At 42.8% G+C, this 19,320-nt stretch overlaps 1 protein-coding gene across 1 annotated transcript in view; it reads left to right on the plus strand.

Moving 5' to 3' along the window:
* LOC306751141 (netrin receptor UNC5D-like) overlaps window positions 1-19,320 on the plus strand; it is a gene marked incomplete at both ends in the record, with an annotated part of 151,307 nt that overhangs the window by 85,972 nt on the left and 46,015 nt on the right. The window contains one exon of the mRNA XM_079234680.1: window positions 5,938-6,144. Coding sequence (XP_079090806.1) covers window positions 5,938-6,144 — 207 coding nt within the window. The remainder of the gene's footprint in view (window positions 1-5,937; window positions 6,145-19,320) is intronic.

The raw sequence follows: 19,320 nt of genomic DNA on the forward strand, positions 1-19,320 counted from the left end.
TGTCTCCATTTCCCCTGTGGTGAGTCTGTCATTCACAAATCTCTGCACAGAGGAAGTGTGTGAGAGTATGTGTGTGTGGGGGGGGGGGCTTCAGTGGGAAAAAGTTGGCTGAGAAGAGCCTTTTTTTTTTTTTTTACTCAGGTTTACTTCCTGAGAAACGCTGAACGCTTTTCCGTCTCCCCGCCGTGCACCGGCTGATCCAAACAGATGCTCCCCCAGCGCCTCTCACTATCTCCAACACCCACCTATCATCTGCTTCACCAGTCTCCCTCCCACCTCCATCTCCTCTGCTCGCTTCACCTCTGATCCCCAATCTAGACCGTCCATCTGCTGCGCGGCTCTGCGTCAATAGTGCCTATACTGACCATTGCCAAACTGTATTTATTCATGTTTGTGCGCAGACACATTAGCCCGAAAATCTGTGTTTACACAAAAGCGACCATTCACCAACCCCCCCCCCCCTCCCCCCCGTTCACCAACTAACCACCTTATTTCTCAAACCTGTTAGTGAAATGTCAACACGGTGAAGTAATTAACAAACATTTATGCCACTGGGTCTTAATTAACAAACTTAGAATTAATTAGTAGATTTGTTTGTTAATTCATGGCTAGGCAGCTGCTTCCCGCTTATTAATACTGAATGCTGTCGAGTGAGTTAAAGCAGTTGGAGAACTTGCTTCTGTCCGGTTCTTTCCCGTTGCTTTAAACTTCTCAGGCGAATTTAAATAGAGCTGGGGATGCACGGTATCTGTTAGTTGTTATTATTTTAAAACTGCGGCATTTCTGGGATATTAAAAGGAAGAGCAGTGCCTCATATGTAAGATTAGTTCTGAAAATGAGAAATGTTTTAGGCTTCAAGCCAGTGATTATTGGATAACACATTTAGGGCATTGTTGCATTTTATTAAAGCAATATATTATCTCCCACCCTCCGAGTTTCCTTCGCTTTCTTTCACGCTGACACACACCGTCTCCTTTATTCTCTTCGCTCACGCTGGCAATTCACATCCTGTTTTAGCAGGAGAGTCACTCTCGTTGGTCTGAAAACAGACATCACACGTGTGCTTTTGTGTCGGCGGGTTCCTCGATTCAACGCGGTTCAATGCACATTATTCATGAAGAGCAAGTGAAAGGGAAAACGGACACAAATAAGTGAATAAATAACTCTTTCAGACTGAAGCAAACATGTTTGGTGCGAATGCATCAACACAGACGGTTCAGTAGAAGTCGCAGGGAGGAGCTACTGACACAACGGGGCCAGATACTAGTATCCAAAAAGCCTAAAATACTGGATCTGGTCTTGGTGAGGATCTATGTGTAGTATGTTATGTCATATGTCTTACTGATTTAATACCACTATGTCCATTTCTAATGATTTACTTTAAATATGTGTTTAAGTTAATTCATATGTCGTTATTCCAATATTCAAGAACATTAATTACTTGCACACATACTGACTGTGAAGGGAAGAAAGTATTGTATTGACCCTTTAGAAGAGAGCGCTGTCTCTTTAAGAGTTAGGAAGTCGCAGTATGCAGGCTGAAGACAAAAACATGTGCTTGTGTTTAACCGTGGATTTGTTATAGTAAAAGTTACAAACCAAAGAAAGACATGTTTCATTTTACGGGTGCAACATATGCACGATGCGTACCTGCTATGGGTTAGTGTTAGTGCGGATGCAAGCAGATGGCAACGTTTAGACTATTTGACGATACATTTTTCTAAATCAAATCAAATACAAGGAACTACACCTACAATTGTGTTTAAATTTCAGCTGTAACGCCTGTACAACGAGCCATCTCCGTGATGCTGAAACATGGCGACTCCGTTGGGGGAGTGACACGTAGCTTCAGTTGCGAACGAGGCCTTGCTCGCCCGCCAGCGACCCGCATTAACCCGGGACTAATTGTTTGGTACGGACGATCAGATTGAGCTTGTGTTGCGTACACGGGCTTTGTGTGTTAAAGAGGTATTTACAATGACTTCCTGCTAAGTGCATGCGGAGGCAGGGGGGGGGTTCAGGTTCAGAAGGCAACAGCCTCTTCAACAAAGAGGACCCCCACCTCCCACACGTCCTCCTCCAGCGCAATCAGTGCAGGAAACGCTTGTCACTTGTCGATGGTGGCAGAGTGTCATTGGTGGATGCGTGAGCGGCTGTTGAAAAGCTCTGACGGTGGAAGCGGCGGATGATTGAAAGGTTGTTGTTGCTGACAGTGAAAAGGTTAAAGGACGTGGTGGTAATGTTCCTGCTTATCTGAAAGGACTTAAAACGGGTTGAATGTTAATTCTTGTCAACAACCTCAGCGTTCTATTCACAAGCTCATTGTTGTGTCGTTGCACGTACACGGCGGATGTATGTGAGGCTCTTTACAGCTTGTTGGGATGCAAGATCCAGCGGCCTTTCCTTGTTTTTTTATGATATTCACACGGCTCTGGCTGAGCTTAATCGGCTAGCTGTGGTCCTGAGTCTGAGCTCCAAGATGGGAAAGGAGGTCCATGTCATGTTCAAGTTGAAAACATGTGGTTTACTGTACTCACCTCCTTCTGGATGCTTGTATACAGAACAAAAAGCAGCATGAAGAGAGGACACACGCCCCGCTGGGACCCGGTGTTTCTGTAGGACGGGATCAGATCCGCTGGTTTTTGGGCAGGAAACGGGACAGGAGTTTGTCTGCCAGCATGCGAGGTTGCAGTGTGCGGAAAGTGGAGCAGAATTTGGCAAACACCAGCCTGGCTGCTCGCCTTCAGTCTCTCCAAATCACGGCGGAGTGTGCTGGAGCGGCAATCATCTTTCTCCGTGTGAACCAGCCTGCGCTATTACCCGAAGGCTTTACCAAATTAGTTCAGTCGGCGAGGGGCTCTTTCCCCCTCATTTCTTTTAGGTTTCCACTAAGAGCTATGAATACATTGAACTGACGGAAGAGACCACACTCACCCGTTTGCTCTCAATTTTGCATGCGAGGAAATGGAGCGTTTTTTCTTCTTTTTTCGCTGCACTTGAGGAAATGAAATGAAATAATCATTTATTAAAAAAGTGAGTTCCCCCTCACAGGTTGCACCGCAGCTAGCGCGGTATCGGCGGGACGGCGTGTGCTTTTCCAGGACGATGGTTTGTTTGTGTTCGAGGCAGAAAGAGAGAGAGGGTGTCTGATAGAGCCATCACTCAGCCCTTTGGCAGTGATATCTTGTCTCCCTCTCAAACTGGGCTCGATGTATCCGTGCCCCTTGTGTGTTATTGCCGGGCCGAGGCATCGGTTATAGATCACTGCGAAAACTGTGAGGCGCAGGGGAAGAGCGGTCTCCTCCTTGAATGACAGCGGCGGAGCACATCGAGAGAGAGAGAGAAATTGGTCTTCGGCCTTTTTTCATTGGAAAATGATGACATCCCGCGATGTAAATGAGCGGAGGATGTGGGAACGGGAAACAGAAACAGAACCCTCAACAGGCCCAATCAATGGGCTTCTGCAGGCCGCTTTGTTTCAGCCACATCTCGACGCGGTATAGCTGTCATGTCGCTTCCACATGTGTACTCGCCTGCAGGGTCGCAGAGCCGGAGGGGCGTCCGACATCCACCTCGCCGTCTATATTCAGAGGCGAATGTTCCGCTGGACCCAGACACGGTTAAGCGCTCGTGCGTCTCGCCGCCAGCCTGAGGTTAAGTCACACCAGACTGTCGCTCCTTGTGTCTTGCCTAATCAGTCCGCTGCAATACTATCCCACCTGCTCCATAAAAAATGCAAAGCGAACCAACCGACTCTGAAATAAAGCCGGCAAAGCTTCGCTAAACCTTGCTCCTGTGGATATTTGAGACATTAGTTGCCGTGGCATTAAACTGTCATGTCGGCACGCATTAGTGTAATACCTGATCTTTTAACAAATGAGTCAGTACTCGGGGGGCTGTGGCTTTGTTTGACATCTGTGTGTTTGTGTATTCGTGTTCCCATCTATCAAGGCTTGGATGCGCACTCACGTCTGCGTTTTGCATTTTCCGTCCACAAACACAAACACAGCACGCCAATGCTCTGCGCGCAAAAACAAATTGGAGCGCCGTTGTACAAGAAGAGCTTGCCCGGGGCTAGTCATTTTGAAATTAAAAGCATGTCTCTTTGTTCAGCCTCAGTTCCAGGAATGAGGAAGAGAAAGTGAACGTGTCGCACTGGGAGGGGGGAGGGGGAGAGAGGAGAGGGAATCACACACAGTCTTTTATCTATTCCCCTCGATCAGGAGACATCCGGCAGGAAAGGTAGGATTGGATTAGCTGGAGAGAGAGAACGAAGAGAGGGTTCTCTAATCCTGATGGGGTTTTTTTTCAGACGAACAGCCATCGCTGTGTTGAGAAACGTGACGGTTGCAGTCGGGGGAGTTTGGATCGGGAGGGGCGGGCCCGGGACGGTTTGCCTTTCTAAACCCTTCACACTTGCATGAAAGAGGTTCCAGCAAACGAGGGGATTAGTCGGAGTGTAATTACACTTAGAAGTAGTGGAAAACGTGCGCTGACTCAAACGCACCTCAGACGGAGAGCGGAAGCAGGCAGTAATGCCGGTTAAATGTGTTGCCGGCGCGTCTGTGAATTGTTCAACGGAATTAACGGCCTTTAGTGAACACCAACGTCTGAGAGATCAAAGACGTCTCCATGAGGCGACTGCAGATCTGTCGGATCGACAGCGTTTCTAGTAAAAGGATGTCTGCTTTTACATGTTGTGATCGTGCAGAAAGTACTCATATCGCTATAGTCGGGTTGTGCGACATGTTTCTGGTGTCGTTGCAAAGCTCAGCTGTCTTCCCCCTGAAAACCCCCAGAAAATCCGGATCACCAGCCAACCAAATTATAATTCTACTGTTGTTACTTGTTACCGTCCAGGAGAAATATATAACGTATATTTTAAGCCAGCATTGCAGTTGGGATAACACCTTACAAATGCCTCACATTTCCCAGAGGAGCTCAATCACACCACTCCTCAAAAAAATGATGATGTCAGCAAACAATAACACTCCTGGCATAAATGATTTAAGCGATCCAATACAGGCAAAACTTTTTTTTTTCCAGACGTATTTTCCTTTCATAACATGTCCTCTTTCAGACTATGGGAAAGAAAACTTTTATAATATACATTTAAGTGTTTGTTTTATTCTACATTCACCAAAAGTTAGCATTATTAGTTAGATAATACATAACACTAAAGGCTGTTTTGTCTCTAAATTAGTTTTTTTCCACTTCAGTAGCACTTATATACACCAAATGGTTTTTACTGAGGGATTTGTTCATATATCATTTATAGTCTGATTTAAAGAACAATTTTTTCCTAAAAACAAGGAAAATATTATAATAATTGAACATAAGATGAAGCCAGGTCCACTTTTATTGTCTGTTGTGCACATTTAGCACATATTTAGTAAGATGAAGCCACATTTGCATGATTAAACATAACATTTCAGAAAACTTGTAATACAGAAAATAAGTATCTTAATGTAAGTTACCAACTGGGGAGGTTTCACGGTGATATATGTATAAGACTCTATTTCACACGGTGGGCTTTCTGTAAATCATCATATTGCAATGTGTTGGAGAATGGACGCTGTGGCCATTGCTGTTCTGTTTGCTGTGTCATTTCTCATGTTGTGCCCCCAAAACAATTTGTTCGCGGCAGACGTCGCTGTGAGGAATAATGGCTGCTCGTTGAGGTCTGGTTGCAGGGGAGAGCGAGAGGGTGAGGGATGGTGGGAGCAAGGGGAAGTGTGTGTGTGTGTGTGTGTGTGGGGGGGTGTGTGTCTGGAAGACACCATTCCACTGCAGGGTTAGCTGCTAGAGAAGAAACCTGAGACGGTTCGAATCAGCCATCTTGCCGTCGTCCTCCATTAATGACTCACCTTTTCCGACTCCATTTTGTTTTTGTCGTTCCTGTTGAGTCTCATTTGAATCCTCGCTTTATTTCTTCAGGTCCCCGGAGTGAAGCCCTGCAGCATGGCCAGTCTGGGACGCTTCCCCAGTTCCTGGAGGAGCCCGTCGACGCTTACATCGTCAAGAGCAACCCCATCAAGCTCCGGTGTCAGGCTCGGCCCGCTCTGCAGATCTTCTTCAAGTGCAACGGCGAGTGGGTCCACCAGAGCCAGCACTTGTCCCAGGAGCACACGGATCTGGGGACAGGTACAGCAAACACTGACAAACACCACGTGTGTCCACACAGGATAGATACACAGAACTCTTTAACGCTATTTAATCCCTGTTCTCTCCCCTGCCAGCCTTCCTCCTGTCACTTTAAGTGATGAGGGTGGCATTCACACGTCTCACAGCAAGGATGGAAGTCTTAAGAGTGAACTTTGCAAACGGGGCTTTATGACGCCGCCTGCGGCTGTGTCCGACCCCGCAAATGTATTTTTTTTTCCTCTTCTGTTTTTAGTGCACGCTGCGTTTGTCACATTTGATCCAAACTGAATTGACAACTTTTAGACCATGAAAGGCACCTACTTGTTCAATTTCTGGGATTTGACTCTGAACTCCGAAGGGTGTCTTTTACTGATGCAACTCGACGAAATGCAGTTGTTGTTTTAACTTCGAATTCAAAACACAAAAGAAACATGTCCTTTTTGTTTTTGCTCCTTCTAAAGCCCCAGTCTGTTTTTATTGCATCATTTCACAATGGGCATACAAAAAAATACAACTGAATTCTGCTTTCTTTTGTCCTCTAAAATGGACTTGTATTGGAGTGAAATTGACTTATTCTCGAGCACACACTGTGAAAAGTTTACTTCAAAGTATCAGGATAATGAAGTTTTTTTTTATTATTTTGAAACTTTTTAATAACAAATTCACCCGACACCTGTTGGTAAAATCATTGATCAGGACATGTATTCTTTGCAAAGAGGAGCAGAGACAGAATTAGACAGAACTGCTCAATGAACGAGCAAAGAGTTACCTCTTAAATACATTAATCACACAGTCAAAGAAGCTCCCATGACGTCTTTAGACTGGCTTGCATGGTCATGTGATAACAAGGAACACCATGTTCTTCAAACAGAGACAGTCTCATGACTTTATCAAGTCGTTTCAGAGTTCATATGTAAGATTTAACACGGTAGAGTTCAATGAGAAGTCACAAGCCTGAAACAGTAACTAATCAAGAGTAAATAGGTTTTTTCTTCCAACACACTTGTTTTTATTATGGTCCTATATAGTATACATGTGTGTGGTGGCCTGTTTCTTGTTCTTGTCCTATTCTGTGCAACATTATGGGACTCAGTTTCTTGACTCGCACGTTAAAAGGGTCAAATAATAACTCTGGAGACGCTGATTCCATTTCCATCATTTCGTCGATTTATTTTCACTTGTATCAAATTTAACAAAATCATGATTCTAACTAGAGTTCTAACGTGAGGTCAAAGACTGTGCCAATGTCCCGTTCTACATGAAGAAAATAAAACCAGAGATTCGGTCCCGTCCCTTCCTCTTATCCCAGGGAAAAAAATATGCTAAATACATATATATATATATTTTTATAAATTAAGTGTTGGGGTGGTAAAAAACACATTGCAAAGATTTTTTTTTAACCATTACTTTATTACACTTTTATAACATGTGCACTGTAATGTACAACAGGACTTCATTAAGGACAAAAATAATTAAAAAAATAGAAATAAACACAAGTACAAAGTCCTGACGTGCACTACAGTGTACATTCATAAATTAGTTGTTTTTCCTATGACAATAAATAAGCTCAGCTCTGACAACTCACTCCCTTACTCCTTAGATGTTTACTTACTAAAAACAATCCAAATAAAACATGTTAAATATGAATATAATGCTTACCTTTATTTTTTCCATAAAATGTGCTTATTGTGGAGGCTGCCATTTTGAAAAGACCTGCCAAGGAAAGTTGGCAATGCCACACCCCCACAAGTGATGTCATTTTAAAGCTACTGTTGTCCTCTTTAAGGAACAGCAGGACTCAATAGAGTGGCATTTGTAGTATGAGAGGAATTAGCAAAAACATAATGTGCACTACAGTGTACAACAATGCATTGCCGGGTCTTATACCAGCTGATCCTCATAAAAACATTATTTCAAATATGAAAATAACATCAATTAATATGGCAAAGGAATGTCTTTAGGATCATGTAAATAAATGACATGACATATAATCAAAACAAAATATATGGCTCCAACAAGGTGAGTGGAAAAAATATATACAGTATATTAGCTCCACTAATATAATTCGGCCACTGAACATCAGATGACCATCATCCAGATTATAACTTGCAGAAAAAGGTCAGGATGAAGGCACAATATTTATGAGCCTGCCTCGGCTGATATTAGTGCCACAGTGTTGATGCTTCACTTAACACACAGCGCCAATCAATATCTCCCTCCAGAGGTAACAATGGACCTCTAAATTTTAACCGCCTCCGGTCTGGATTCATAGCGCTGCTCCCATCTGGCTCCTTATCACCATTCATATTCGTTTCCTCAGGGGGAGACACGAGAAAGAGGATAAAAGTCGAAAAAGGAGAGCGTCTTAAAAATCCACCTGTGTTGGTATCTCATAAAGTAGAAGGATCTGTCCAAGGCTGGACTGTGCCAGTATTTATTCCCCAATCTACCAGCTGCTGGGAGATGCAACAAAACAGAGTGGATGTGGAATAAAGCATGTTTTATTAATGAGTGTTGTAACCTTGACTTTTGCAGAAAATGTAAAAGCAGCAAAGAAATAGATTTTAAAATTGACAAAAAAATGTAGTGAGTTGTTTCCATGCATGAGCGTACCTCAACATTAAGTGAATTGTTATCTCTATTGTCAGGGCTGCTTGCTGTCTATCAACACTTCACACTGTTGCGATAGCACCAATGCTCAAAGCCGAGGAGACGATGCTCCTGAAAGACAAGCAACTTTTGCAAAGTTTAAATTGAATGAAGGCAGAAAAAAAGCATGTCTAGTTGTGATATTTGTGGAGTAAAAACTGCCTGCCAATACTCAAGACTCGATCCTCATGCCAGTTTTTCCAATTTTTTTTTATTATAATAATGGATGAAATTAATTTAAGTGATGTTAAAGGGGTTGCATTGCAGGGAGTGCATTCCCCCTCTACAGAGGTTTACAGAGTCTTTTAGCTTTTCATTTCTTAGCTTATTTCAGTAATTTATTATTGTTTTATGTATGTCATTTTGTCTTATATGACATATTTTGACTAGTGCGGATGCATTTGGCATGACCACTAGTCACGGCATTACCTTAACATATACATTTGTTGTGTTTTTGTTTTATTAATAGGTTTACCATGTCAGCAAAATTCTCATATGGCTCATGTATACTGGCAACAAGTTGTGTTGCTGCGCAGACACAGTTTAAGGCCTTTTGAATATTTCAATCTGCACACATCTTAATTAAACAGAACCTTAATTAAACCTAATGGAACAATGTCGTGAATGCAGTGCGGGGCATTAAGTCTCTACTTTATAGGCAGATGCTTCAGTCGTGGCTTTTTCTTTGTGCCATAAGGTTTCAGCATTCATTACGGAGATGTGTGGTCTCTGCCACTGATCATCTCAGTGCTTTGCAGTGTACTCAGAGACAGGAAGGGGCGAATTGGATGGAGAAGTTCACTCCCTCAGATAAACTACAAAACGTACATGAAGTAGTGGCTCTCTGGCGTGACATGAGAATATCTAGAAACTGTCACAGCTACTTTATTGGATCAAAAGGAATAAAAAAAATAATTGGAGAACAAAATGTCCCTTAATTAATGCCAATATAATTAGATTTTTTACCAACACTGGACCTGGCCATCTTTTAAAGCCCACACTTGGATGCGACTGCACACTCCAACCGCCCCCTTCTGAAAGCCGTAACTAGCTTCAAATGTTAATGTTATCATTGCTGAGCACATCATTTGTGCGCAGTGGAGATGGCCTTTCAAACATGGCATCAGTTCTTGGACCAGAGTCCCTGGTTTCTCCATTACATGTTGATTAGTTTTGTGATGGTTTTTGAAACTGAAATGGAAAATGGAATACCCGGTAGCAATACCGGCCATTATTTTATGGCTTTTGCGTAACAAGAATGAGGCAAAACTGTCCAATTCTTTGTCGTGGAATTGTATTCGATATTTGGGTATCTGTAAATCAAGAATTTATGTAATTTCTAATTGCATTCTTACATTTTCTTGAAGCATATGTGGCAAACGGTAAACTAAAGTCCCATTCCTTATGCTACAGGTTAAAAAAAAGATGGCTACCACTTGGCTTAACACCAATGTTGTCACATTTCAGAATTACCTTCTTTTTCTCAGACACTGACGTAAAAAAGAACACATATCTCCTCAGTATTCACACATTTACATACAGTTGGTATTTACGCCATCTGCCTGTCTTGATTATGTTCCTTTTCTCTACAGCATGTCTCTTGGCCATGGAAGTCGCTCCAACACTTCCAGCATGAAATATCTCAAGAATTATTGTGATGTCATACAAATTCATGATGTCATTCATTTTCCAAAGGAGCAATCCTTATGACTTGGTTATCCCCTGACTTGTCCATGTGTATGCCACCACGCAGACAGTTTTAAGTCAAGTACTAAAGTCAAAATACTGATTCTCCAGTTCAGAGAAAGGGTTGCTATGACATACAGTGATACAATTATTATATGTGTCACAGTATCTTTTTAATCAGGCCTGCGTCAAATTGGGTCTCTTATCTAGTTTGTGTTTAAGAGCAGATGATTTAATAAAATATGAAAATATTAATCAGATTTTTTTTCATTTATTTGGGCTAAATTAATTGTTATATTAATTAGCAATAAAAAAAAATATATTCTTGAGAATAATCAAATATTTAGACTATATTAGACTAGATTATTTATATTAGACTAATGTTAAAAATAAACAACAATTTGGTGCAGCCCTAGTTTGCGTGTTGATGTTAGCATCATGTTAGCTTGTTGCTACGCCTGAGCACAGCCTCACGGATCGCTCTTCATCCTGTTTGCATGTTGAATGTACACAACAGTCATTCTTATGGAGAGAAATGAAAACCTTCCTTTTATTTGGTTGTATTCACCTTCATGCATTCATTCACTCACACTCCACTGCCCTTGGTATTTTTTATAATTGCTGTATTTCCTCGCTCGCTTTCCTCTTTGCACTTGAACACAAACATACATACCTCAGCTTAAATGCATCTAATTGTATGACAGAGCTTTGTGCTCTGGTTGAAAACCCCTACAAGGATGCCCTGCTCTGGAGCATGATGCGTGGCTTTGTTGCGCGGACAAGCCTATTCCTATTCCCAGGCGTGAGATACAGAGGATTTAGTGAGAGTTTCTGAACCGTGTCGGTCACTAACTGGGCTGTGTGCACAGGCGAAGGTGGGCAAACACGCTACATGTTGAGAAAATGAACACCTCTGGCTGTCCATCCAGCTTCATCTGTAGGAGGCATTTGAACAACTGTATCTCGGTACAAGCTATTATAGTCCGACTAGAATGGCCCCTGGGTCCAGCGGCGAGTAGAGGGCTGCGGCTATTAAAGCAGTAAGCGGTGAATTAAATGCAGACAGACTCAACAACACGTGGCCTAACGTTGTTTGACCAGAGGGGTTTGAGGCAGAGGACAAAGGCCGTGTTTGTCAACAGGCAGCTACCTCGTCCAGGGAGAGAGAGATATACTGTATTTCAGCTTTATGTTATGTTGTTTTTTTAAGTCTTAGCTCAGATCGCCTTCCAGGAGACAGAGCGGCAGACAAGGAAGCGAAACGTGGAAACGGAAAGAAGAAAATGTCCATTACAGCTCCTGTGAATAGCTTCGGCTGCTGTTGCCCTCAGCATGAGAAAACAACTGGCTCAATACACGGTCTGTGTATATATCTCGATCTGTGAGATGTGAAGCAGAGTAAAAAGATATTTTCAACACCATGTAATGCTTAAATATTTCATACCTGCAACTCATCCTCTCTGCGAGCTAATCCTAGCTGCTAAGGTTCCCGTGACAGTGTGTGAGCTGTAGCTGTCTTGTGACTTCTTAAGATTCATTGCAGAAGAAAAATGGGAGTTCTTTCCCAAAATGTCAAATACGGGCTACTTAGTTTTTCGTGAAAGTCCTTGAAATGTGGAGCAAATGGAAAAGACGTATCGCATGAAAGACCTTAAAAAGAACTAAAAGAAATGAGCAAATGCACACAATGTGCCACGCATATTAAGTTTAAGCCTTATTATGTGTTAGACAGATACTTTAAAAGATGTTTGTTTCTTCATTCACAGCAAATACAACCTTGTGCACTTGACAGCTGGCTGTTCTGGACAGAGCACTTTTATTTAGTGCAGAATGCCACAGTGCATGTAACTTAACTCGTGCCACTTCTCTGAGACAGCAACAAATACAGCAGCGTCAGGCTTTGAAAGAACTGTCTTTTCTCCACTTGTTGTTCATGTCTTTCCTCCTGGAACTAAGATGCTCACCAGGAAGGTTAGCAGTGGAGGAACAAAGAAAAAGCGTTCTGCTCAGAGACAATAGAGCTGATCTGTTTATGACAATTCCACTGCCGTCTAAGCAACTTATACATTCTCCACAGGCCAAGAGTTCAATACATAATCACAATAACATAATTTCTTGTCTTCTGAAGATTTAAACCAGACGCACATGGCATGTCTCACTGCAGGATATAGGGTAGGCTGTAATGAATGCTCATTTATTATCATTATGCAGTCGTTATGAATAATAACATTGTTGTGCTATTCAAACCATTAACTGGGCTTGCTGTCACGCTGAAACATATTGCATTCATCAATAAAGGGATGTTTTGTGAGATTAAAGTAGACACCGAATGTTGGACATCAAAACCGCTTCTCTTTCTTTGTTGCTAGCATCAGTTTGAGTTCATTAGATGCGTTGTCTCATGCTGTTTATTCGGTTTGTCATTGAGTAATGTGCTTTGAAAGATGCTTCCTTTATTGTACAGATAACATCGTGAGGACCGACTCCCTTATTGACAATTTACTGAATTTCCTAGTCTGCGTTCTTTTTGGATGCATGAATCAGTTATGAGTACTGGGGATCCAGAAAGTTTTTGTCAGGTGTTGAAGGACATGGGAGATGTATATTTTATGATGCTTTATGGTTCAATGGCATGACTAGAAATTTGAAAAAAAGAAACTGAATACCCAGCAGTAATGTTTATCAGCTTTGCGGTACAGGACGCCACATTCAAAGCAGGAACAAGGCGCTGTTAGTCGGAGCAGTGGGAACAAACAGGAAGTGAATCAAGACTTCACAAAGTGGACGCATTTGTTGCATCGGACACACTTCATCTGTTTTTCCCAGGTTGTCACTTGTGATGATCTTTTCCCAGAGACTTCCATGTGAGCTATATATACATAGCTATAGCACAAGCTCAACACTTAACCCTAAATGGCTCCTGTACCTGTGAATGTGTGTGTGAACGTTAGCTATTCCTGATTGGCAAGTGGCACCTTAGCCCCTCCCATCAGCGTGTGAACGGGTGAGTACAGCTCCATCCAGGTGTTTTTTGTAAATTAAAATTTGTAATGAAGAGAGGAGGACGAGCATGTATAAATGTCACCTTTTGCTTTCTCATTTTATGATCTTGACTTAACATGCTTTGTTGCTATATACAAAGTATTATACGATATTATATGTTATCATTGAAGATAGTACCGGCTGCCCCAATCCAAATACATCTTGTCATCCTCTCAATTTCCTTATATTTAAGCAGATTATTAGGTAATTATTTGATAATAACAGACTCTTTGAGAGACATTGAGGAGTTGCAGGAAGGAAGCGTTTGGCGCCTTAACTCTGAAACAGTTCGGTAGCAGCGAAAGCAGACAGAAGGCTGCGGCGATAACATTAAACTTCTCAGCCAGTCTCATTACTGGTCTCATACCTTTTTGAACAGCTGCGGCATTTTGAAAATGGCCCACTTACAGGAGAGGAGAGAGTTTCTCGCAGTAGGAAAATAACGTGTGAATAATGCAGAGTTTGTAGACGTGAATATAATAAGGCACAACAACAAACGATGATGGTGCAGCATTTAATGAGGGATTGTGCAGACCTTGAGAGTGCAGAGTTAGAGATACGTCAGGTTTGCTATGATATTGTCCAGAGACATTTTCCAATTTTCTCGTGATCCGCTGTGCTTAACCTGCACACGCTCCGTTGTGAGCTTCAATGACATTTGCATAGTCACTATATAAGTAAAAACATGAAACAGTTATAGCTGTTTTAAGCTGTTTTATATGACTGTTTTTTCTTCTTCTGTGTCACATCATATCATAGCTATAAATGCAATTCAGGAAATCAAATGAGAAAAGGAGGCCAGGGCGCGTGGGAATATCGCCGCGTTTTTTTCCCCGATGAGGGACGGAGAATGAGTGATAATTGCGTCATTGTTTTTTCCCTGTGACATGATTGTGTCTAGTGCATGCCATTTAATTACAGTGACTGAAGGAGAAGGCGTTCATAGTTTCAGTGCCTGTAAAAAAGGTACTTAAATAAATCAAAAAAGCCTAATTTTACCTTCCTGCAGAGTGTTTTTTTCTGAAATCACATCTACTTGCTTGGGATTGTCTAATTAAAGCAGTTTATTTACATTATTAGCATTATTCCTGGAATCGTTGTACCTTTCCTCTGCAGGATTTAGCAGGTGCTCATCTCACCGAACTTTCAGACATGTGAGGCTGCACCACCAAAAAGAAAAACAAACCTGACATTTGGGTATCTATTCTGATCCGGCTTTCACCTAAAATACCAACACCTTGCTCGGTGCACCTTTTGTGCCGAACACTCAGAAGAACACCGACAAGTCAAAGTGCTGCTTCTTGAAGTCTTTGCTTTGCTATGAAAATCAGCCGGTTGGTGGGCAAGCAAAAGGTAGACGCTTCCCCAGATATCGCTCCGTATAATATAGGCACAATACAGACAATGGATGCTAATGTATGCTAATAGGTGACTTTACCGTTGCCTTTGCTTCCTCTACTTAGTCAAGACATAACGCTGAAATGGACAACTGTCACGACCACGGCCAAGTATTGCAGCACTTGTTTGTGTGTTTTGTGTTATTTTGTATTCTGTCAAAGAAAAAAAAGAAGAAAAAAAAAACATCTTTGGCCTTCTGGGTTTTCTTTTTGCTGAAATTGAATGTGGGCAGGCTTTCACGGTCTGAAAGTCTCAACACATTAGAAACTGTTTAGTGATGCACCATCAGATGAAATGTGTTTGACTGTCTCTCTGTTACGGGTGAACAGATCAATATCAACATTATTAGTATAACCAATACTCATGAAGTCGGCTCAGTAAGGGATCCTTCTCACATTACGGCTCATATAGACACATTAAAGGGGACATATGCTCATTTTCAGGTTCATGCTAATTTTAGGTTTCTACTAAAACATGATTAAATGCTTCAATGATTTAAAAAAACATTATTCGTAACATTATACCTGTTTTTCCACACCACATCCCCATAGTCAGATGTGGAGTGGTATATTCTAATGAGCATGCATGTAACATCGGAAGGGGAGTCACATCTGAATGGTTTGTTGAATCATGTGTTTTCAAAGCCCACAAACAACTGAGTGGGTTGTTTTATTTCCCAGTTTGTGAGCTGGAAGGCACAAATATATAAAGCAACCCTTAATCCTTCAGTTTATCTAAAACGAATCGCCTCACTCAGAGATTCACTGGACAGCAGAAAAACTGTCTGTTTACAAGAATGTGCTTTAATTAATAACAGAACAATAAACTAATAAAATAAAGGCCTGATGTCTGGCAAATCATTTAATGACAATAAAATATGAATAATTAATCATGCATAAACCTCATCCATTATGACACCTGGCTCTCCCCTCACTGATAGTGCCGTAGCAGCTTTTAATAAGAAAAAGTATCGATTTGGGTTATTTTTGTATAACAAAAACATGTTTTGTATTTTTTGTATCACCAGCCATTCTGGTGGATAATTAGGCCCATTGAGGGTTCACTGCTTGAACAAAACTGGGGAGAATGAGATCGGAGATGGAGGCTACAAAGCACAAATGTTTATTTTTCTAACGCTGTCTGTCTTCCGAGTGTCGGCTGTTGTTTGATAGATCAGCTGCCTGTCATTGTCGCGTTTTACTGGAAACAGACATGAATGGAGGGCAGAGGGAAGTAATAGTCGGCCAGTGGGAGGCGTATTGCCGCAGTCCACATCTGCTGAGCCAGAGCGAGAATTTGAGTAAGCAAATGGAATTGAATTTCCACTGTCTTGTCAGTTTGAATATAATAAGATGAAGATATTTTCCCACTGATTTTGAGGAGAAATACTGAGCGTTCCTTGCAGGTTTCCCCGTGTGTAACGCACAACTGTTTGAGAAAAAGAGTAAATCTGTATTGTGCACACGCGAGGGAGGGTTTTACCCATCCAGAGTGGACGTTATGATGTTGAGCAAACATAGTTTCTGGCTTTTTTACGAGCATCAAAATCTGTCGTTAATGTTTGTGTGCCTCCGCTGCAGCACTAAAGGTAACCTGCCTAACGTGAACCATGAAGTAGGAGACTGATCTGAAGTGACAGTAATGGCCAACACCACATAAACACAAATGGGAATATCTGTCTGTAGAGAGCAGGTTGGAGTCCATACTCCAATATTATGGGGCACTCTGAAGGGTTTTCCAGGCTAACGCAAGACAATGGCTGAAACGGCAACCTGAGACGGACCTGAGACAAAGAGAAATGCACCATGGGAGAGAAAAGGAGTGAGAGGTGCTCCATTATAACATCCTACATCTGTAACTACATTGTTACGTGACTGATCTGAAACCTTGCCTTGTTTGCCTTCTATCTAATATCAGTACGAGGATAATCTTTTAACCCAAAGTTTGGATTTTGTCAAGATGAAGCATTGATCAGCACAGTTATTGCTGCAGTGTGTATTTCCTTATCCCCCTGCAATGGTTAAGCCTTTTGATTAAACTACAGGCAGACAAGGCTCAGCTGGATATTCCATGTAATCATCGCCACCCAGATTTTAACCTCCCTTCACGAAAACAGCTTGCGCCAATAAACTCTTTAGAACGATTTTTAGGAAGCCGTATCCAGTCTTTATTGACACTAAATCAGTCCGTTTCTGCTATCGATGGGGGAATAGGCTGAATGTGCAAAGACAAAATAAAAGACGGGCAGTTTTCTGTAAACAAAACACAGCGACCTGCATACTTTACTTTTATTTTTTGTCGCGTGATGGAAGGCGGGAGCTTATTGAAGGACGGAGTGAAAGAAGAGCGCAGAGGAAGGTGGAACAGAGGGGATATCTGTGCCTCTAGACTTCGGCTGAAAGCATGATACCCTGATGGTGAGATAAGAGAAGGAGAGGATAAGGGAAAGAGAGAGGACGTTGGAAAGTGGAGAGGGGAGCGATGGGAGCCTGAAAATGGATACCATGCTGGCTGTCTGGAGAAGGAGCGGATAGCAGCTCCTGCAGATTCAGTGATGAAGAGATAGTGATTGAGGGAAAGCGTTTGACTGCAGTAAGGGAGAGAGGAAGTATGGATATCTATTCCCGTTGATGTTCTGTCAAGGACTGACTCCACTGTTGTGTATTATGATCCCGGCCGGCGGAGAGATACCATCAGCCAGGCATGAACTCAGGACAAAGGGAGAAAAGTGGGGACCGGTTTGGGAAAGTGAGATGCCTCGGAGTCTCTCAGTGTCACCACGTATTAGTTAAGGGAATGGAAGTGGAACAAATGAAGTGGCCCACAGAGTGAGAACTACTTGTGTATGCAAAACTGGCTCCTAATAAGCAGACAGGCTGTTTTTTTTGGGGGGGGCGTGGGGGGGAGTAAACATAAACAAGGCGACTCAGGGAATGACACAAATAAGGACTCGCAGCATTTTAATGGTTGAATTATCATGATTTTTTTTTTATGCACGGAGTAATGCGTCCCTTCGGTCCCGGGATTAAGTATGACACACACACACACACACACACAGCTGGGACCAGACTGGAGATGTTGCTGGGAGCATGTTCCGCTTGTCTAGCAGGGTTCGTCTGCGTCTGGCCCTCAGCCAGCCCCCCACACGCCGAGCCGCATGTGTCACATCACACAGACATTTCCCCAAAGCGGCGTTCGCGTCAGCCGTTACCCGTCCAACCTCAGCCCCGCAGCCCACGGCGTGTCACCCGCTCTGTACACAGCTGCCTTCGCGAGGATCCCTCAGACAAACAAACAAATCTGTAAATCCCCGTCCCGACGAAGAAACGACGAAGACATCCCCACACCTGGTCGACCAATGGGGTTCTCCCGGGTCGGATCCGGAGCCACTTGTAGCTGGCGCCGCCTGGCTCCCATCGGGCCTTTTTTCATAGACTCAGCTAAGGCGGAAAACACACCGCGGGCCCCGTGCCAGACTTACGGGGGAAAGAAAAAGGGATAAGTGAGCGCTGGCGTTGGTATATCTCATCCTGACGCCTTTATAGAGGCGACGTTAGAGACATATTAAAGGACATGATTAAAGGGGCATGTGGAAGCTGCTCCACCTGGAGGGCTGTTGTCAAGGCTTTGTGGTGCTCTGTCAGGAGCCATTGGCAAGAGCCTGAAGGAAAGAGAGGCAACAAAAGGAAACAGGTGGCTGGGGACAGGCTCGTGGACCGGAGCTGAACGGCTGTTTGTAATTCGCGAACGCAGAGAAGTGGCCGCGTGTCATCGACATGACCGAGCAGTTATTGGATAATATCTCACACGGAGTGCCATCCCAGGCTCCTCGGGAAAGAGACTGAGCTCTTTGATCCCTGCCTAATGTGAGGGGACCTGGGAGTTTGAGTGTCTTTCTGATTTCTCTCTTTGTTTATCTCGCCTTCAGCAGAAACACCATGGCTCTCACTCACAACAACAACAACAACCCCCACCCGTCAGTGTTGTTGTTGGTTCTATATGTATCGCTGCTATTCCATGCAAGTGTGCTTGAATGTGTGTTTACATGTCTAAGCAACCTGGTTTTGTTATTTGTAGTTTATGTTATTTTTTATCACTATTGCATTGTATTATGATGTGAAAATTAGCGTTTTTTGTTTTCTTGTTTCATGTTTCTCCAGTGATCAGACGTGTTCTCGCTGTGTGCCAGACGAAAAGAGCTTTTGGAGTGAGTCTGCAGAGCGGTGGCTCACTCCAGCCTCTATGAGTCAGTTTTCTTTTTGCTTTCAGCAGAACACGCTGCATCAGGAGCAGCAGGCTGTTGTTTATGCATTAGCTTCTTCTGCTTTTCTTCATCATTAATAAAGATGAGGATGCCTGATTGGGAGAATTAGGAGACAACATAACTAAACCCATTCCCTC

Source organism: Taurulus bubalis (assembly GCF_910589615.1).
Source record: "Taurulus bubalis genome assembly, chromosome: 19".
NCBI lineage: Eukaryota > Metazoa > Chordata > Actinopteri > Perciformes > Cottidae > Taurulus > Taurulus bubalis.